The 23,549-nt window shown below is 37.7% G+C and overlaps 1 protein-coding gene across 5 annotated transcripts in view; it reads left to right on the forward strand.

Moving 5' to 3' along the window:
• Nucleotides 1-23,549, forward strand: part of LOC124181294 (TOX high mobility group box family member 3-like) — a 139,402-nt gene that overhangs the window by 102,368 nt on the left and 13,485 nt on the right. For 3 of the 5 annotated variants that reach the window (XM_046567705.1, XM_046567706.1, XM_046567707.1), the window contains exons 2-5: nt 7,069-7,152; nt 15,366-15,488; nt 17,475-17,590; nt 22,694-23,066. In XM_046567705.1, coding sequence (XP_046423661.1) covers nt 7,069-7,152; nt 15,366-15,488; nt 17,475-17,590; nt 22,694-23,066 — 696 coding nt within the window. Of the gene's footprint in view, nt 1-7,068; nt 7,153-7,401; nt 7,535-15,365; nt 15,489-17,474; nt 17,591-22,693; nt 23,067-23,549 lie in introns of those variants that run through there. The other 2 variants (XM_046567708.1, XM_046567709.1) reach the window with 2 other exon arrangements.

A 23,549-nucleotide genomic window follows, 5' to 3' on the forward strand; every position in this document is an offset into this window, starting at 1 on the left:
TTGAATATATTTCGACGCGACGTCTCGTTTAACTTGCAAAATCGCTGACAGGTTTTAATCGCCTATCGTTACGTGTAATATACTATAAAAATACACATTATTATTCCGATTGATATAATATGTATTAATTTATAGCGTTGTAACGAATGGTAATAAAAATCGCGTCGCAGACGATCGTACATCGCGATTGTTGTTTGCTGGCAACAATTTGCGCCGGGTTTAAATATGATCGGCACTCGACGTTCGTACCTTTTACATCTGTAAGTATTATACAATCGTTCGTATTAAAACTATCGGAGACAACCTTGTCGTATACGTATGCATGTATGCACGTGTTGTGTGTCATGTGTTATGTACATCGTGTATAATGTTGCGAAGGATGATTGAATCGAACGCTGTGTCACTCGTTGAATTGGCTCTTTTAACAATAACATAATGTAACACTGACAATATGCCGTTTATCGAATATTGTCGGTATTCGTACTTACACACACACGTACATGGAGTACATAAATTGACTCGGCGTTGATTTCACGGTTGAGAGAGACACGTCACGTTGCAGCTTATCGCGTCTATCGATTCGCTGTTCTACGTATACGACAAACAATATCAGGTACGAGATAACGAATGATGAACAATAACGCTTGAAATCACGTTGTCAAATTCTGATAAATGTCAAATTTTTTATTTTTATTTTTTTTTTTATCATTTTCACTACGACGTAGCCTCATGTATCTTTTCGTATTATTATTGTATAGGTATAATTTATACGTATAACAATGTATTAATATTAAAGAACTGGTCGGATAAACGTTTGTAAAACAGATTTGAGCCGACGTACGGAGCTCGTGATTAAAACTCGCAGTAATTATTTAATTTGATTTATTAATATACTTTAACCTATCTGAAACAGGTTTAAAATATTCGTCGTCTTGTGATATTTTCACAAGCGAGTTTTATTTTATCTCGACTCACTTTTTTTTTCCGCTTACTTTGCCGTGTTTCTTGTATATTACGCGGATGTGGAATTATTATTATTGTTTTTTTATTTATTTTTTTATCACTGGTCCAACGTATCGGAATATAAATTGTGCCTTTACAAGCTTTCTTCTCAAATTCCGCAACGTATAAGAAACGAAACTGATCGCTGTAATTATATCTTATTTTTTCATTAATTCTCGGAATGCCAGTGATAAATCTTCGTTTGAGTGTTGCAAAATTGATTTGGTTTTTTTTTTTTTTTTTTTTATTTTCGTCTCTCCCCTTCCTTCTTCTTCTCCGCAAGAAATAAACGTATTATTACACGTACGACTGCAAGTTTAAACTGAGTCATTCGACCTATATGATACTACGGTATGTATGGTTGCAATGTACACAAAATGAAGTCATTGTCAGATGTTGCGTCAATTCGCGAAACTACGTGTAATTATAAGCATGACATGCCTCGTTGTCGGTGTGATTTTACTTAATGCACGTAACTCGGGCGTCGTTGTTCGTTTAAAAATAACACATATGTATATATATATATATATATATATATATGTATGAACTATTACTTATCGCAGTTTATCAACCGTACAATATGTATATATTTTCGTTTACGCTTCCTTTATGCCTTTTTTCACATTCTTTTATCTTCAACCGCTTACACACGACCGGATGTGTGCCCCGATATATACCTTGTACACGGGAAGTTGTAAATTTATATCTACACGTGCACACACACACACACATATGTATGTATACGTGGAAGAAAAACAAGTCATTAATGGACCCTCGTTGTTTGTTAGTATTTTCTGTGGTTATTGTTATTGTTGTTGTTATTATTATAAAACTTTGTACCAATGTAACCGTAATCGTTACACACGCACGCAGACTGGACATCAAGGCGTAGGTTGAAGTTTTCTGAAAATGTATCGAGCTTGTACGACGTGTACGCGGGTACATTATTGTAGGTACGTGAAATTTAACACGGAAAAATGCACGTTGGCTATTATAATCCGACGTTAACGATCGTATTTTGTAAATGGGTGCGCGGAGTGAGGGAGGAAGAAAAAAAAAACAAATCCAGGGTACATGTTACCTGCATTTTCCAACGATTATGTACCGTACACGAAATGCAACAGCTGCCGCTCCTGCTGCACCACGACGTTCAACGTGGCATGGAAGAGAGTAAAACGAAAAAAGTAGTCGCTTGTATCGGATTTCGTTGCTGTTGTTGTTGTTATACACGGAGTGCGTGAATAGGTTTAATTTGTGGCTCATACACGTATAACCGTAAATCAGCTGCAGCTGGATTGTCAAATATTGAGGAGAAAATGGGAGAGAGAGGGAGGTTGGCTTGAAAAGAAAATGTACCAATTGCCATTTTATTACGCATATACGCGAAAAATTTACGTGCTTAATCGCATAATAGTCGGTGATACGCGTTTGCGCGCGCTTGGACTGTGTAACGAATGAACCTGTCTTATAATTTTATTACATGTATTATTTTTAGTTGGATGTTGAATATTTATAACTGAACCAAATTTTACTAGGGTGATGGAAAATCACGCAAATGGTTTGATCTGTATTATTATTATTGTTGTGTTGTTGGTGTTGTTAAATGTAACAACGACTAGATTCTGTAAAGAATTTTTTATCGCTTGGTGCTTTCTTATCTGTTTTTTCTTTTTTTTTTTTCTATTCGTTTCCGCGAATATCTTTCAATGCCAACTGGTTTTCACCGGTTTTTTGCATTCCGATTACGCGGGCACAATTTTGAGTGAATGATTGACGGATTCGATATGATATGTTACGTATGCGTTTGTTAGGCCTGTAAAATCAGCCTTCGCCTAGAACGATACCATGGCATGATTATCGGGAAGAGAGGAAGGAAGGAATGAAGGAAGGAAGGAAGGAAGGAAGGGAGAACAAACATGAATTAGCAGATCAAACATTGGCGAATGTTGTCGAATGGCGGAGGAGGAAAAGGGGGGAAAAAAAACCACATACCAGTCACGAAAAACTAATGAAACGCCGCGTCTGTGTTTGTGCCCTCGTCATCTCCCACCCTCGCCTATGTTTTTTTTTTTTTTCCTTTTTTTTCAGACTAGCCACTCCGCGTATAAAAATTGATCCACGCGTTTTATAAAATATTACTATACACGTATAATGTATGCGCCCGTGTGTGTGTGTGTTTGTGATTGTATTTTATCGTTTATCGTTCGCGATGGAAAATATGATTCATACAATTTCGGAGAGAAAATAAAAAAAAAAAAAGAGAAATTGATTCCAATTACCTTCATTCTCTCGCTTTTGTTCGCGAAAATTTGAATTATTCAAATTTTTTTTCAACCCTTGGTGAGTTGGCAACGTCATAGTTATGTATTATACGATAACACGCACACACTGTATGCATACAATGCGAAACGCGTATAAGGGTTCTATATCTCTTTTTCTCTCTTTGCATTTATCGAGTGGCGATTACACGAATGATTTTAGATGGTAATTGTACATTTAACGAAACGTTGGGGGGGGGGGGGGGGAATGTCACTCCAACTTTACGAATTTGGAATTACTAATAACGAATGGAATTTTACCGTGTATAGAAAATATGAGTTTGTCAATAATTTAAGACGATTTTTGTACATTGTGAACAGAGTTGCGAAACAACCAGTTTTTCTGTAAAATCCATCTCTGTGATAACAATGTATGTATGTTTAAACTCTAACCTCGTATTATAAATACAATGGGTATATATATATGCGTATATTTATTTATTTATTTATACGTATAGCAGAGTCCTGTTTATTTATTTTTTTTTTCTCCAATCGTTCATCTAGAGTTGATTGAAAAATACGAATACACGGTCGTGCGATGAAATTAAACGCAAACAGAGCGATAAATTGTTAGGATAAAGAAGGAATTGTATTTTGTATTTATTTTTTAATTCTTTATATGTATATAACCACAATTTAATGCCGATGTACGGAAAAATGTATTTCGTTAACGTTGACAACTGTTGCGGCCGAGTTTCAATTACGATCTTGCAAATTCTTTTCTTCTCTTTATCTCTCGAATCGGTAGTTCTGATATTCGGCATCTCCAGCGGCTCATCCTCGACGATGACGACGGTATCCGAGAATGTACAAGAAGACGATAAGTAATTTTATATATTTATTATATCATTTGCGGTGCGCGGATATTAATTAATGACAAGTTGAAAAGTTTACGTTTCTCGATGTTACAATAATCCGGACACGTAAATACAATACGATGCAGGTTACAGACCCGTATAAAATAATTTTCGTTCGTCGTTCTACCGCTTGTATCTTTTCTTTCTTTTTTTTTTTTTTTTCAACTCCGTTACTATACACGTACACAATGTATATTTGATAGTTTTATTTTTACTCCCTGTCTCATTGCAGCGGTATTACAAGCGAAGCAGAGGAATAATACGTATTATAATAGGCTCGTTCGCACACTCGCGTATACGTGCGTACATACATGCAGATATTGTACATTCCTACAATCGAGATATAATAGAGATTGGCGGTAATTTGTCCGCGTAATTACGGTAATTCCTGTAATCCTCTTCGCGCGCGGTTTCACATCCCGTGCAATGTCTCCCGGTAAAAGTTCATCTCCGTTCTCCGTCGAGCCCCTTGGTATCCTGTTAAATAACAAATACGTACGTACGTGTGACGCCTAGTGAAATACAACATTGTTCCTGCACGCCGTGGTGTCAGTTTTCATTTTTACAACAATACAGGGATATTAATTAATTTTGACAGAGTTTACTTCGGAGATCGATTACATGGATGGATGGATGGATAGACCGGCGAATAGATAGGTACAAATGGATATCAATAAACGTATCTCTGAACTTTACTTACGTATTTACGTGCATGGAAAGCGAAACGGATAATTCTTGCACGAAATCGGGTATATTACGTTATTATTTAGGCTCCTTATTACACACTTGTACATGGGTGTGTACGCATCTGTGTACATCGTATATAATCTTGTGCCTGTAACGCATAGCATTGATACAACAGAGGGTTTCACTCGACGTCACATTAACATTATCGACTTATCTCGAGGACACTCCGCTTATCGCGATACATTTATACCTTATATATAGGTATACATGAGCGTGGGTACATGTAAACGCACACATAGACACACGCGTACGTTTATCTACACATACGGACCATGTTACGTACGAGATTATGTTTGTAACGAAAGATTGATCTATTTTGACGCGTATATGTCGCCTCTTATACGCCGGTGCGGGTTTGTCTTTTTACGACACGTCACAATTCGAGGATGACGACGACGACGACGACGAGGAGGTCCTCAGATTACTTTTAGAGATAGTTTTGATGGAAACCTGCAACCGCTCGCGGTAGACAAAAAAAAAAAAAGAAAAAAAAAATAACGTACTATCTCCTTTCCTCCATTTTCTTTTCATCGTTTTCACGCGTGTGCGTGCGTGTGTGTTTTCTTTTTCTTTTTCTTCTCTTTTCATTCTTTCTTTATCTCCTCCTTACTTCGCTCCTCAGCGATACGATGTGACGTGATGGATGGTTTCCTCTGTTCTTTGTAATAATACGATTTTATCGCCGTATTACGTACGTACACATGTAACAAAATGTCACACATATTACACGTTTATACGTATATGAGTATACAATCTTGTCGCTTTTGGAGATTTTTATTTTTTTCGACCCCCGAATCAAACGTTCACACGTGTTTGTAATCGCATTTATACGCATGGAAGAAATCATATACCGATTTATTTGTTGCAACAAGATGCGTGTATTATAATATGTTGTATATTTGATACAACGTGTAACGTTGATGATAAAATTCATCTTACGGGCGAATGAGATATTTTTACACTTATAACGCGAGGTTGGTATAATAACGATTTTCTCACTTTTGAGGGAACAAATAAAATAATTAATCACCGCCTCGTCCTATGTATAATATATATATATCGATCAATCGCTATTGAATCGTGCATTATATTATGCGGACGTGAAAATGTGACAAGAGATGGAAGAATTGATGGGGGATTTTGAGGGTGGCGGGAAAATAGACGAAGAAGGAAGGGAATAATAAGGGAATGTCTGGCTAAACAATGACCGTTGCAGGCATCGGACGAGGAGGACGAGGATGACGAGGAGGTCGAGGAGGAGGTTTTGCTTCTCTTGTTCTCTCTTTCTTTCTTTCTTTCTTTCTCTCCCTTTCCTGTTTGCCCGACTGCCTCCTCGTCCTCCTCGTCCTCCTCGTCCTCCTCGTCCGGGCAAAGGAACTTAAAGAGGGAAGGAACGAGGAGAGGTTTTGTGAGTCGTGCAACGAACTTGTGTATACCAACAGCAGAGAATACACGACCTGCAACGACCCGCCGCGCTTCGAGATACCGTGAGAATATTGTTATAACATGTCTATGGATGTGGGTATGAGGTATAAACAGCAAACTGGATAGCTGTCAATATTCTCATGCAACACGAGGGGAAGATGGATAAAGAAGGGGGGGAGGAGGAGACGTTGCAACAAACTACCTACCCGATTCTCGTGACATGTTGTAAATAACGTCGTTTCGTATTTTATCTCGAGTAACCGTTACGTTTAATGCCGACGACGATGACGTGTCAGAGAAAAGAGTCAAATTATCGGACAAATGATGCCTTTTTTGACATTCGACAAATTATCGTCACACGTGTGTGTGTATACATATATGTATATTGGTAAAAGTGATGGATGCCTTTGAAAAATTCAAAATCGTGGAAGTATAAATAAAAGCTTCTCCGTTGATCGTGTATCATTACCCGCAATCGATGCTGCCGTTTAAAGGCAGCTTAAGAATTGGTTAGGTGATAATTTTTTTTTTTTTTTTTGTATCTTACCTTTCAAATCGTCTCCGTTTCTCGAAATTGACCGTACGACGGAACGATTAGCGGTAGCTACGAATTAACTGTCGTAAAACAGAAAAAAAATATATATATATATATATGAAGAAAAGAAAAGTAAAAAATCAAAGCACATTGTAAAATTGTGGTTTCTATTTCTCGTTTTCAGAGAAGCGACAATCTCGACCTGTCCCTGAGCGTTCCGCAGCACCATCAGAGCTCCTACCACGGTAGCTACAACATGGCCGATCAGGTGAGAGTCTTACGATTAAATTATACCTAATATACCTGATACCTGACACCTACAAACATGTGACACGTCAGCTTTTTTTTTTTTTTTTTTATCCTACAACAATCGGAGAATTGTTCAAATTTAATTAGTCCGATGTATCACACGACTTGTAATATGTACTCTGTGTATACTTTACGGTAATTGAAAACGAATAACGCGGCTTATTTATATTATCGTCGTACGGTATATTCGTTCGTTCGATGATGATGATGATGATGATGATGAAACATTCATCCACCCCACGCCCTCGCCCCACTGAGGATCAACCTCCGGATGAGTTATTTGAAGAAGAATTATAATCCGAGAACCCCGTCACGATTAACCGTGAAGCAAAAACGAATAAGTAAAGTATACGTGTGTGTGTGTGTGTGTGTGCATGAGAGGACGGCGGAGGGAAGTAGCGGGAGAAACGAATGGGGAGGACAGAGGAGGGGAACATTTGTTACAGCTGTTACAATAAGCGCTAGCTAGAGTTATATCTGTCATCTAGGGACAAAGAAAGAGGGAGAAAGAAAACGAGAAAGGCGAGAGGAACGGGGGGGGGGGGGGGGAAGCCTCGGTCTTTGGTTGGTCGTCTCTTTCACACATATGTATAAAACTATACGTATGATACCTCGTACCTTATACACGGATATACGCACCTTTACCTCTCGACAGTTTGTAACGACGTCTTTTTACCTTCTTCCCTTCCCTTCCCTTCACTGGAACTACGACGACGTCGACGATGACGGTGACGATGACGACAAAAAGTAAATTGTCTTCTTTCTTTTATTTATTTACTTTTTTTTTTTTTTTTTTATCTTCCATCTCGCTTTGTCACGCCGTCTATATTCTATCCCGCACAGCTTCTCCTTTCTTCTTCTTTTCTCTTTCTTTTCCTCTACATTATTTATACTCTTCTCTATTTTTTCAAATGGAAAGATTTGGAGGACATTTTTTCACCAGCTCCTTATATATATATATATATATGTATATTTCTCTTTCATCTTGTCACACTTTGTCTCTTTCTCTCCGTCTCTCTCTCTCTCTCTCTCTCTCTTTCTCTATGCACGACGAGATTATTTATTATCGTAAGTGAAAATAACAGTATAATAATATTCGTGCAATAACTGAAGACAAAGAGTTGTAATGAGAAAATATTGTCAGGTAATACAATTATTTAATTTCGTTTCTCGATTTTTCGTGACAATTTTTCTAATATGCTATATTATTGTATATTATATATATATGTGTGTGTGTGTGTATCGAACGCGCGATAAAAATATATTATTATCACTGTATAATTCTTTGAAGTATTTGTACATGTATGTAGTTACTCAGAGAATGATGGGACTATAAACCGAATAAACTAGCGTTACGTTATCTCTGTGCAAACTTTGCAATTCGTAGGCTGAAATATATGTATAATAATCTGGACATGCGGCGGCCGTAACTATTAATCTTATTGGCATTGCTGGTGGGTGGGAGAAGGAAACGGAAGGGAAAATGGAGGTTACGTAGTTAAGAGTTTAATATATCGCTCTGATTTTATCACTCTGAAGATAAAATTCGTTTTACCATATTTATATGTATCTGTCTATGTATATACAAGTTTTTGTACGTATGCACGTATAAAATGCGGACGTGAAGCAGATTTTTTTTTTTTTTTTTTTATTTGACGTTTATTCCTTTGCATTTATTATAATGTAGTTACGATGTAAATACGTATATTCTTGCAGGTTTTTTTTTTCTTTTTTACTATTTCATTTTTTAACGTAATATGCTCAGATTCGAGTTTACGTTCACATATTATATTATCGTTTTTTTTTTCTATCCACCATTTCCTCGTCGTACTGAAAAATTTCCAGAATTTCGAAGCTGTGTGTTTTATTGTCGTACGTAGTACCTTGAAACCTTGGTTTAGCGGTAAGGTGGAAGAAAAAGGGAAAAATTGATACAACGATAACGTGTTTATCTTGTATTATTCCGCGTAAACTGCCTTCGGGCGAAATATGACGATAAAGAAAAAACACACACACCATTTATGTACAAATATACACCGCAAAACATTCGAAACATGCGGATCAGAATCGAGCAGCGGAATTGATGTGATATATCGAGAGTAAAAATCGCTTGGTATCTCACATTTCCGACTTCTCGAAACACACCTGTGTAAACTAATTACATTACATCGCAATTTCATTCGGTGTAAGAACAAAAGAAAATAATTTAGAAAAAAAAAAAAAAACAAACGTTATGCAAACTTTACCAAATATGACGAAAGAAATATCTTGATAACTATAATATCGTCAATTATTATTTATAGATATTTAATTCCCCGTAATCGTTGATTCTGTTTAATCGCAAATTAATGTACCATCGTATTTTTAATTTTAGTACAAATGTAAACCTCATTTAAAAAAAAGAAATTTTTTTGCCACGCTTGTGCGTTGATACCGACAAATTCATTATCCATAACGTGCAAATAATTGTACAGATTCCTGGTCGTATGCTATATTCAACTATTCCAATTTGAACGGCGTATGTTTTGCAGTATAAATGTTGGATTATAACTGTCGATAATTTATAATAATACACATTGGAATGTAATGAGTATGTTTTGTACACGTACGTGCAGAAATTACGGAATACCGTAGCGTACGCGGCTGATAATGGAGGTTCGATTTTACAACGATCTTAGGCTTCTCCTATACATATCATAATAATAAACAAATGATAATGATAATAATAAAATAACCTCTTCGTTCTTCTCGTCTCGCCAAATATTCGCCCGAAGGCCCGAATCAGTCAATGCAATCTGTATGTAATCTCTGTAATTGGCAATTTGCCATAAATATTATACCGGCTGTAATTTTTAAAACTTTTTCTCCTCTCTCTCTCTCTCTCCCTCTCTTTCACTCTCTATTTCTCTCTCGCTCTATCACTCTCACTCGAGTTTCTAACGCGGATAATATTTGGCGGGCAGTTTAACCGCGGAGAAAATTTATAGTCGGGTGATTAAATAGGTCCTTTTTTCATTACGCGTTAGAAAAAAAAAAAAAAAATATTTGTCGTTACCTGCTGCAAAAATTTTTCACGTCCGAATTATCGGATATTTTAATTCATTTGCATAACGAATAATGGGCCGCGTTACAGTGTTACGTACAACAGAAAATCGACGGTGTGATAATTTGAAATTTTGCTGAACAAGTATAATTATAATAATGTATAATTGAATGGAATTTTTAATTAATCTACACCAATTAATTCTTTCCGCGGCGTTTCGACCAATTATAAAACCGTCGAGTGGGCATATTTTTCCTGCCCTCGCTGGCTTTCTAGTTGTAAATATTTTTTTTTTTCCTTTCATTATTTCATTTCATTGGTTTTCTATTATTATAAAACAATTTTTCACCCGGCTGATATAATTGCCAAGAGCAAGGCCACAGGATATCTGTGTAGGTACAGGAATTCATTTCGCTGTTCCCAATGTTATATACATATATATATATATATAACATATTGTAAAACTTCGACGTAAGTAAAAGAAAACGACGTTCCATAGATGATGTGTGTGTGTGTGTATATATAAAAAAGTTTTACAATTAATTCACGTTATGCAATCTGTTTCTATTCCGTTTTTAATTATTATTAATTATACAGGCAACCTTCTGTCTAGGCGATATAATATCTTATGATTAAGTACACAGGTTGCCTTTTACTTTATACAGTATAATGTAAACCTAGAATATAATTTTGCCCGCCCCCTAAAAAAAGAAAAGAAAAGAAACAAAAACCAGTTACAAAGTTATAAGTATATAAGCAGGTATATAAATATAAATGTGATGAATAATAATTTGTTTGTTGGTAATAATTTTCTTTTTTTTTTTTTTTTTCTTGTTATTCGTCCACCAGTATTCCACGTGTGATTGAATTTACTTTGCATTGACAATGATTAATGAGACGCGTCGGTTGTTGTGTCGAGTGTTGAAAGTAATTCTCTGCGTGTATACATACAGACATACGTACACATGTGTTTGCATTGAGTAAAAATATATTAATGATCGTTTGGTAACGACGAATGAATCTTTCACGCTCTGGTTAATTCAAGCTTCGGCCTGCAGGGCGTACATTTATTTATCCTTACATAGTGGATACACGCTCGACGTACATACATACGTGCATGTGCGTGCAATGTATGTCGAAACGAAGGCAATACGCTCAGAATCAGCCTATAGCGGAAGTAACTTTCTCATCAATACTCGTATCGAGAAGAGGAAACTCACTAATCACAAATCGATTGCTTGCTTGCTGCTATAAATAATAGGTGTTGGCGCAAACGGAATATTTGATACGGGTTGAAGAATGTGTGTGCGGTTTGGAAATAACACCTTATGCGATTTCTAAAACTTGCGAGGAAAGTATGAAGGAACGAGAAATTGTACGATAGGAATATAAATTGATTCAATATGCTGGTTTCTGTCCTAATTAAAATTAACATCGAGTGCGTGTGAAATTTCAATTTTACTTTACGATCGTGTTGGTAAATGTAAAGAGAGAATTTAATTCAGGGTTCGTGCGGACAAGGGAAACCGGGAAAACTCTGGGAATTTCTAAAATGAAACTGGAATCTTTAGTCTGTCGAAGAAACGACATCGTACTTGTACAAAAGTTTTTTCGATGTTGAGGGAAAAAAAAATTTTTTTTTTTTACCCAAAATTTTGTTTCGCCGAACCACTTTACATATTCTCTGTGCATATTAATTAATAAAAAAATCATCCTTAGTTATTTTCCTCAGGGAAAATCGCAGGCTCTGTTTGTTGTAAATTTATAGGCAGTAATATATTTACTAGATAAGAAATTTACAGCCTTTTTTTTTTCTCCACATATATCAATTATCCATCAATTTTATATATATATACATATATATGTATAAATTTTTGACATTTTCAAACAGCTGTCGTATTTTCCATTAAATACTCGCACTCAGTTTGTATGTACCTATGTACAGATTTGTAATGTACGTCTACGTTATAGGTACACGTACATTATTATATATACACGTTTATACGGATCTGCTCTCCAGGTAATTAATCTTGCGTTACGTCGAGGTAATTTTCGCCACGCATGCCTAATCACCGCACCACACCGGTCACAAACCACTTTCTCTCGTTTAATAATTTTCTTTCGTTATTTTCTTTTCATCGAGAATTTTTTTTAATTTCTTTTTTTTTTTTGACATGTATTTTTCTTTTTCTTTCACTCCTTTGAATTCTTTTCCGTTTCACCGTTGTTTGTTATTTATTTTTTTCAATTATACGCATTTGCACGAGGCCTTTCCAATACTTTTTACGATAATCGAATACGTATTATTTTTATGTAAAAATCACGTGACGCGATTCGTTCTTTCCGTGTTACGTATATATATACGTAACATATATGTTTGTGCAGATGTTGGGTATGAATTTTGGAATTGGCGTTTTATAGAAACGTTTTATATTATAAAGTGTTATCTCCGCTAGAGATTGAGAGAAAGGTAAATAGAAATATATGAAAAGATAAAGACGAAGAGGAGGAGGAGGAACTAGACGAAGTTGCAAATGTAAAACAAGAGTTTGGCGAACGAGTTGTCGGAACGACGACGACAACGAAGACTACGCAGAGTATATAACGATGTATGTACGTAAGAATAAAAGTGGAATTAGAGAGAGTGCGAGAGAGAGAGAGAGAGAAATCCCGGAAACCGTCCAAATAATATTTTCTCGTAGCTGAAAGTTACTTTAGCAAAGTGCCGCCGCGTAAGTTTTAACGAGATGAAAGAAAAAGAGAGAAAGAAGAAAAGAGACGAGAGGAACTTTACTTCTCTTCAGAGTAAAGTATTATATGGAAGAAAAATGGTCGACCTTTCCGTTCGATGTATTATTTCATTCTCTCCTCTCCTCTCCTCTCCTCTCCTCTTCTATTCTCTTGTTATTACATTGCGTCATCATTCTTCGTTGATTACTCGTGAAAATGAATATAATGTAATTCTAATGACAGCATAAATCACATCGGTATAAATAACTATTTGTTATCGTCGAACAAACATTTGCCGTTGAATTTTTACAATTATTTACGAACTTTCTTTATCTCTGTCCATCTGATCCATCTATCTCTCTTTCTCTCATTTACAAACCTCGCGCAAGAAATTAGCTGCATAATTAGCGATCATCGTTCAATTTATTTCCCAATTATGCGCATTAACGGTAATAAATAGCAATATTAGGCTGTTCGCCGTACCGAGATAAGGATGAAATTTAGGAGTCTCCTCCGTTTCGGCTTTCCTCCCTTTCTCCCATCCCCGCGAGAGAGTAAACAGAAATACGGTAATGCTCGGAATCCTCTTAACCGTTTTCGGTCCACATACCCTCACGGTTAACCTCCACCCACACCTACGACCTTCCGTGCATTTGTACAGGAACTTACAAGTTTATTACACCGATCTGCGCTAAAACCGAGTTGTTATTGTTATAAACATACACGGCCAATGCATCGCGCGCGTCCCGCGGCTTCGTTATCTCACTGCGGCTCTGTGCAACCTCGTATTACACGTATAATTTATACGTTATATCCACTTAACACCCCCCCGCCCTCTTCTTTCCCCCTTCGTTAATAATATTTTACGCTTGTTTTACTCCAACGACGACAACGACGAATTTTGTTACCGAGTTGATCCTGACGCTCGATTATTCGTATAATACGTAACACAAACAATCCCAAACTCGTTTTCGTCGTGCAAGTTATTATTTACTTATTTGTTGCACTTTTTTTTTTTTTTTTTTTACCTCCCTCTTCAGTCAATATACATAATTAGAAGAATATTAGAGTTATCGTGTTATTGTAAGAAATGTTAGGAAAACGAGAGGATCGTGTTTGAAGCTCTTATATTTGACGAGGGAAGAGATTAAAGAAAACGGGAATATCAAACGAACGAGTCTCATCTCAAGTGCGACAATGATAAAAAGCAGAGGATTAAAAAAAAAGAAAAAGGAAGAGATTTCTCTGCTCGCGATGTAAATTATATTGCGCATATATATGTATATATATATATTCGTAAAGACTAATTTCCCTCTCGGATCAAAGTATACACAGGTTAGGTATAAAACATATCCGTGTTATATACCATATAACATACACACGTATGCGGGCACACCTGTGTTGGTATATACGTATAATGTATACATGCACGTATCTACGTATGTATTATCAAGCTATAGACACATCGTATACGTATCATTGCCGGATGATGAAATTTTATTGTCACTGTAATATAAACATTTTTTCATATTTCCATTTCTCGAATCCCGTTGAATATTATTTCTGTTCAATAAAAAATGAATCGACTACCCGAGAGGTTTTACATTATAGGACACGCGTGTACCGATATACGTATACGTACACGTGTATAGTGTATACACGCGCGATGTTGTACATGTCATGTTATACGTTATAGCTGGCAGGAGTTTGAGGGAAAGAAAGAGACGCGTTCGATCAATAGGGGTAGTACTCTACCCACCCCTGTGCCTCTACACCCCCCCTACCTCTCTCCCTCCCGCCCACCATTCTGCAGAATACGAAAGTGGCGGCGGAAGGGGAAGGGCGGAGGGGCGGAGGGGTGAGAGTCCCCTCAAAGGAAAATTCCTGACGCTATTAAATCCAATTTAAAAACTTTTATTCCTTTGGAAAATTTATTTTCTCTTCTTCCGCACGCGGTGTGCACTTGCACACACACACACACATCCGGAGTCCTCTCCTACCGCCCCCATACCCCAACGCCATCCGCCCCTTTGAAGACGGAATAAATTGCCACCCAAAAGTATGGGGGGTAACTCTTGTCTACGTGTATAATAATATATTTACATATACTTTGTAAATACCGACATCTTTGCGTTGTATGTTTGATATTACGATAATATGTATTTATTCTCATTCCCTCGAAGACACGAGAGATTCCTTGAATAATTCACTTTGTCTTCGTTTGTCGTTATATTGAAATATTTTGCCAAGAAGTAATAAATATTTGTACAAAAAAGGATGGGAAAAAAGGAGAGCAAAAAACAAGTGCGGAAAGATGTTATTACGAGCAAAGAATTATCCGTATTAGGAGGACTGATTTATTTGTATTAATTTGTCGACGATGACTCGTTATTTTGCAGACATTCCACACCCCGAGTTTCGGCGACGAGGATTTTGACATCCCGGCTATCCCCCATCCCCATCAGCAACATCAGCAACAGCATCATCAGCAGCACGACCCAATGCACGGATATCAGCCACAGGTTAGTAGAGCCGAGAAATGTCAAAATTGTTGTTTATATTATTATTGTTATTGTTATTGTTGTTATTCGTACGAATATATGTATTTATGTATATATGTATATATATATAGATTTTATCTATCTCTCTTACGAATGATTTATTTATACGCTGCTGCAGTTTTGACGATCGGTGAAAAGATTATGCAAAATTAAACGGATACGTGAAGTCTTATTGTTAGTCTTGTAGGAAGTAAGAAATACGGGGGAAAACAGCAAGAACGATATTTTTGATATTTTTCACTCGGAATGTAGAAACCATAAAGATACATCGAAAGTAAGGGTGGGGATGAAAGAAAGAAAAAAATGACGAGAGAAGAAAAATTCTAACAGATGCATAATAGAAATGTTTTGTATATGTATATTTATATATGTGTATATATACACCGTGCAGAGATCTCGTGACTAAATATAAGTTATCGTGGAACCTGAGGAGGGTTCGAAAGTGGTCCAAGAATAGGTTCATCCACCCCTCTCTCTCTCTCTCTTCCTCTTCCCTTGCCGCGAAGATCCTGCACGGAGACAAGAATATCCTAAAGGGACTTATTAGTGTTGCAGTAGCACTGCTGATGAATCTCTTAACTTGACGCGCACCTTCGTAAAGTAGCTCAATGAAATTCTCCCCGTGAAGATTATTGTATCATGACGATATAGATATCATGTATAGAATTTCAATTCATTATTTAGTTATCGTTACAATATTTACACGTTACATGTATACCTATATATATATATATATATATTTATACGTACCTATACGTATATAAGTGCATAGATGTATGCGGGACATGTGGTGTTGTTTCAAGATTCTCTTTTGTACATCCGCAGGAAACGAGGGGCATTCCAATTGTGTGCGCTAGCTATTAAACTAAGTTATGAGACATCCGCGGACCTCCGTCTGCCCTCATTAATTAACGCGCATAAGTCTCTCACGTATTGTGTAGTACAATGCTGACTCATCCTTTAACCGCCTGCATCGTCATCTTAAAGAAAAACAAAAAAAAAAAAAACACGGAACACTGTAATAACGAAAGTTATTTCATTTTCTGATATTTCCATGCAACACGATTTCGCCTCCGTATACGTAAAATGGTATATTTCGTGTCCGACAAGGAGACAAAAAGAGGAGTGTTACGCGTTGTTTTTTTTTTTATTTATTTCACGAAGCATGAAATTTAGGTTAGGGTTGCGTGATGTCAGATTTTTTAGCGACAGCGCATGCGCGGAGTACATACAAGATCACTTTTAACTCCTCCGCGCATGCGCATTCGCAGATTCACTCTATCCTCGTAGAAACGGATGCTTTGCGCACGGAAAACACGCGTGAAACATGCTCGCGTTGTACAAAAAGAATTTTTTCTTCGTTTATGGAACTAATTGAAGAATAGAACAAATTATCCATGTTTAATTGTCGTTTGAATTGTACAGAGAGGATAGACGATGGAGGGAAAGAAAGAAAGAAAGAAAGAAAGAAAGAAAGAAAGAAAGAAAGAAAGAAAGAAATACTGCTATTGAACTGCGGCAGCATTTTTTGGTTTCTATTTTGCTTCGTGATGTATAATTTATTTTATATTATTACAACTTTACTACCGCTTACCAGAGATGATGATTTACAAATATATATATATATATATATATATATATATATATATATATATATATATATGTCTGTATGTATGTATATGTATATTTTGCAGATAGTTTGTAACGGCTGTTCGGTAAATCGATTATATATAAGTTTTATACAGATACCTGCAGTTTTTTTTTTTTTTTTTTTTTCATATTAAAAAAAGAGGCAAGAAATGATGTCTTACAAATTCTAAGACCACCGAGCCGGAAAGATCGAGTCTTCCTTTGTCATTCATTACTTCGCGCTTACCGATATATTTTTCTTACCTCTTGTTACGTTTTTCTTTATTTTTTATTTTATTTTTTTTACCGTTTTTGCAGATGATGCAGGGCGGTGGAATGCAACAATCTCCGGACGGGATGAATCTCGATCCCGGTGGCTATCAGCAGCCACTCTACCTCCAGCAGGAACACGCCATGCAACCAATCAACGTCAGGTGTGTATATACTTAACGTATTATGTAACTCTCTCTCTCTCTTATTATTATATCCAGCGTATGTAAAAACGCCAACCGCCCGCCTGGCCTACCTAATCAATCTTCGATTGGCAATATACCGTCCATTTAAAATTAACGTCCGGCAATTTGCTGGGCTCAATAAATAGCGTAATAAGTCGATGGGGAAAAAGAAAAGAAATGAAAGAGGGGGAGGACATCGGAAGGTGAATATAAATTTTCATCGTCGATGCTGCAAGGCATGTTTTGATTTTAATACCTTTGCGTATCTAAAAATTATATTCTATTCATGTATTCAAACGCATATTTCATCGTCATCGTCACGTCTTTACATGTTTCGTGCAATAAGACGGATAATCATGTGTATTGTAATATTATACGTGGTGAAAATTTGTTGTAAGAAAGCATGTATACAAAATTCTGACTCTCTTCCAACAACGGACAAGATGCAGGGATAAGAAAGCTGCGGGGGGAAAAACAATGTGTATAATATATAATGACAATAGGACTCGATCGAGACGTGCGTGAAAAATTGAAGTTGAATTTTAAGAGATAGACCACGCTCACGGATGAAAGACTGATTTGATTCAGCTCTTATATCCTCAGCTCAAGTGTCCGTCGCAGGGATTAATTAGTCACGGATCAAACGTTTCCATTCTTGTAAACTGTAATGAATATATACAGTTTATCATAGCGGGGAGGAAATGAGAATATAACCGTGTGATATTGAAAGAAGCGTGGAAAATAAGGTGGACAAATTTTACACAATCTCTCGCAGTTTCAAGCATACATCACATCGCATAGCACTGCGGTAATTATTCAGGGTGGCCACACACCTGGGAAAATCTAGAAAACTTCGAACTGCCGGGGAATTTTTAATTTGTTCGTGGAAAAAAACTGAAAATATCATTTTTCTATGATGGGAATTAGAAATGATTTTCTACAAGCTTACTTATTTTACGTCGAGAAAAGAAATTGGCTTGAACTGACTTTATATTTTTCTTCAAATTCGAATTAAATTTGAAACTAATACAGAGTTAATAAGCTGAACAATTTAGATTTTGGTAACTTATGGAACTGGGAAAATGTGGAATTTTTTTCCCCAAAAATTTGTGGCTATCCTGTTATTCGATACACGATTAATACACGCTGAGTATTACCAATGTATTTTTTTTTTTCTTTTGTGTGTGTGTGTGTGTGTGTAAAACTAACGTATACACGAGACCGCGATGTGCATATGTAGATACGGCGGAGGAAGATTTCGAAAGAAAAGTAGGTTACCTAGTTTTCTGGCCACCTTTACGTACAGCTCGCAACACAGTCTTATCGTCATCGTATTCCGCTTCTGATGCTGCGTTGCGAAGAGGCCTCGACGTTGAGTTGTTGAAAAGAAATTATTCATACTCACTCGAGCTGTGCTTGCAGCCTGTACGATTCAATCTTTGAACAAATTTTATATGTATGCTGTATAAATACACGTTTTATGTCACACACTTCGCAAACGAGCCACGTGCGTGTCAATGACGATGATAAGGATAATGCTGATGATGCGGGTCGTCGTTACGGAGTATTTATCGTTAGTTGGAAAAGTGAAAAGTAAACGAGGTTTTCTTCTCTGATGAAAATTCGGAAATCGAGACGAGACGAGAAAGTGGAAGAGGAGGAGGACGATGACGATGACGATGACGATGAGAAGGAGTTCAAGAATGTATTGATTGGAACATCTGAATCTGCAACAGCTACAAGAAAAAAGAAGTAACTGTTTAACCTATTCATTGACGCAGTCTGGTCACCTGAAAATGCAAAGAAAATCAGGATTTGCATGGAATATAAAAAAAGGGAAAAAAGGGTGCCGCTGTAGTGGCTTCTCTGACTGAAAAGGTTAAATGACCTTTAGTAATGCCAATGATGGTGAACACCAAGCCATTGAAAACAGGTTCGAAAGGTACCAAAACTCAATTACATATTTGGTACGTACGTTTTTTACTCAGGATCATTTCTGTCGCATATTATATCACCTATATATGATCTAGTAAAGATGTTGGTCCGCTGGTACTCGTCATCTTCAGCATTTTAAACTTCTGTTCAGACCGATTCGTACTAAAACCCGTCCCGCAGAACTAGAAGAAAGAGAAGAAGAAGAAGAAGAAAAAGAAAAGCCTTTGATCGACGTCCAATCGCGCGTGGCATAAAGTGGTTCAGTTGTTAAATGTGCACTACAGGGTCGTAACAGCAACACCATGAACGCGTTGATCTCGGCGATGGGTGTCATGCGTTTTTCACATCCTTGAAGTAGCCAAGCTGACTGCTGCAGTAATAATAATATAACACACGTAGCTACGTGGAGAATTCAAGAGTCGTCGAGACGGACGGACCGACGAGTATACCTGCCTTATAACCTATCTTATACAAAGTGTTCTCTCGTTTCTTCCCCTTGCGGCGGATGCTGGTAGGTCGGTATGTTGGGTGCCCGTTTTACGACAACATCGGGAAAAGAAGAAGAAGAAGAAGTAGCAGAAGCAGCAGCAACAGAGGAAGGCGTCGACCACTATTCTCCGTTTCAACGTTTAAGAGTTGAAAAAAAAAAAAAAAAAGAAAAAGAAATAGAAGTTTGGTTTAACTCGTTTAGTTCTCTGTTTTCACGGACAGACAGCAACATTGATCTTCTCGCTTCACTCGAACCAGAGCATAAACTTGAATAAAGAGGACTTGGTTCGGTTTTCTAACTACTCGCAGGATCGAAGTTCTCGATTTATTCATACGTACCAAATTTACGATAGTCGTGGTATACTTGAGATCGATCATGATCGTCAACAAGCCGTTGGCCGATAATGATGGTTTTCCAATTTACCGAATCGTGTCTCTCCTGCCTTACGGTTTTCACCTACGTCATATCCACATCAACTCTTTTCGCGTTTCGTAACGTTCAAATATCATCGTTTACCGTACAGCTGCTGCACACCTTTCTCTAATCGACGATACGCGTCACAAGTGTTGTGTGTGTGTGCGTGTGTGTGTGTGTGTATGTATATAACAAGTACGTATTAACATAAAAGAATTTGAAGAAAAAGAGGAGGAAGAAGGAACGAAGGTCAACAAATTTTCTCCATTAATTGGTCAAAGTATACGTACTCGAACGTATACCCGGAAAGAATTAGGTATTCGAATACCGTATGGTATGAGTCAACCAGCTTCTTCGAGGAATTTATTAGACACGACCCAGATAAATAAATTCAGGCCAATTTTAATATAACCGTGATTAATGTTCGATGGTATGGAAATGTGGTTGCCTATATCTCGGACTTTGAGACGGGTTCGTGCCTGCTAGTCGTCATACGTCGGTATGTGTATCCATTATGCACGCACGGAGCATGGTTTTATTTCTTCTTAAATGACGGAGAAGAAAAAGTGACACAAACCGTGGAGAGTCAGGACACGAACCTCTAAACGATAGACAAAAATAAGTATATTTGTAAGCAGGGAACGAACGATCCTTGAAACATCTACCGTCGTTTATCCGTTGTGTTGGCCGAGCGAACGTTGGAGAGGATCCTCTTTCTTTTTATTTCTTTTCCATACACGCGTGTGCATTGCATACACACCGCAACACCACGGTACGTATACCTACCGGTGTAGGATTCCAACGGTCTTTTACTTACGTATTGTAAGAGCGGCGGTATCTAAGTTTGACCGTTACAATACACGAGAAGATCCAGCTCTCGATATATTCATGCATGTAGGACTTTAAAACTTGTTCTTTTTCTTCTCTTCCGAATGAATAGTTTTCTTTTAGTGTTACGTATCTTATACCCTCGTTGCTCGAACATTTTCGCGCGTCGCGGCGTTTATAACGCTAATCAAATAATTGCGGTCACTGCAAAGGATTGTAATATTGACGGGGGAAAGAAGTTACACGCTTAAGGGAATGCTACGGTCTTTCCTTACCGACTGCGTTAAATTTCATTTATTTTCGCTATTATCAGAGGCTATGCGTTTCAGTGCCGAAAAGGGTATAACAGCCGTATTCTACGTGCAATAAATTCTTGACGAAACACACCGATACATTTTTGCATAAAATCAAAATGTGATAGTGTATTTTCCTTCGGTAAAACATAACCGTATAGCATCCTCTTAAAGCTATAATATTATAATGTATCCGTTATACCGAAGTTGAAATACCCGTGATTTGTTATTTATTTCAAGGAATTTATACGTTCGGCCAATCTTCTTCAGCGTTTCACTTATACACACGCATACACGCATATCTGTGCCCAATTTTCCTTAGTCCTCCGTGAAGCTGACGACTATAATACATACAGAAAAAGGAGAGAGATTGAAAGAGAGAGAGGAGGTGAATTTACTGGCAGGTAAATTTGATTTTGGACTGGTGGATGCGAGGGCAGGATTGCCGAGAGAATGTCGGTGTGGAGGGTGAGAAGAGGGGGGGGGGGGGGGGGGGGGGGGGGTGGAGCTGATGTAGAATAGGCTGTAAATCCTTCGACGCTGACGCAGCGGCGGCCATATCTCAAAAGTTATCCAATTTGTGTTAAAATAGCATCGAGCCGGTGGCTCCCTCTCTCCGCCCCCCCCCCCCCCCCCCCCCATTCCTCCTCCTCTTCCTCCCCCCCCTCCCCCTTTAAACTCTCAATGCTTTTCTCTCTTGCGGCGGTCGCTTTCCTCCCCTCTTGTTCCCGGTGTATGAAAATATTTGTGAATTTGGCGAAAGCACAGATGGGATAATCCAAACAGAACTCTCCCATAATAATATAATATAATAATTATAATGACGCGAAACTAAGCCCTTCGTTCCTCCTCCTCCTCCTCTACCTCGCCCCTCCGAATATTTTCCTTTCAATTGACAACAATGTCTTTTCTCTCACTGACATAGATAGGTATAATAATTGTCCCGAAGGCCACGACGATGACGAATTTTCTGTGTTTTTGAAATTATCGTTATTACGGTATAACCAATTACTGAACATCGTGTGATTCATTTAATTATAATTACGCTATAGGTATTGTAACGAAATTAGCGTTTCGTTGTAATTAACCCGGGTTTTTATTTTCACGTAAATTCCGTTACAGTTCGGCGTACAACAGCCCCCAGGGTTCGTATTCGACGATGACGTCGCCGGGACAGCAACACGGTAGCCAACAGCTTCTGCTGCTTCAGCAACACTCTCACCAACAACAACAACAGCAGCAGCAGCAGCAACAGCATCAGCAGGTACAGATGCAGCAGCACATGCAGTACATGCATCCACAACAACAGCAACAGCTGCAGCAACAGCAACAACAACAACAGCAGCAACAACAGCAGCAGCAACAGCAGCAACCAATGCAGTATCGCAGTCCAACGGGGGGCAGTCCACCAGCCATGCAACCAAATGGAATACCCGAAAATGTCAACACGACAACAAGCGAGGACAGCGACGACAGTACTCCACACTCAGCTATGGTGAGTTGTTGAAGAGTTGCATTCGTGTAATGTAGTTTTGTCGTTTCCAGATGCTTAACTGACGTTTAATAAGTGTAAAATATATTTAATGATGAAGCTTTTCGTACGTACTCGGTATGTGTGCATATCTGTCTGTCTGTCTGTCTGTCCGTCGGTCTCTCTTCTGTCGACCCAGAAGATCGTTCACGGTTTGTCCATTGCAGACTGCATGTTCGGATTATACTGAGCTTTCTAGAACAACGTCGTCGATCGATCGAACGGAGGATCTCCGTGGTGAATCGGTAACAGAAAGAGGAACAGACGGTTTCTCGGTTCATCGTCTCGCAGCATCTCGAATCGTAGAATATGCTGCACTTCTGAGAAGGAAGGTCCATTTCATGGTCGTTTATCCATGTATATATATATATATACACGTGTGTGTGTATATATACGTACGCATACTTGTTTCTGGCAGTGAACATCTCCTCTTTCCTATCGATTTAG

Source organism: Neodiprion fabricii, chromosome 4, assembly GCF_021155785.1.
Source record: "Neodiprion fabricii isolate iyNeoFabr1 chromosome 4, iyNeoFabr1.1, whole genome shotgun sequence".
NCBI lineage: Eukaryota > Metazoa > Arthropoda > Insecta > Hymenoptera > Diprionidae > Neodiprion > Neodiprion fabricii.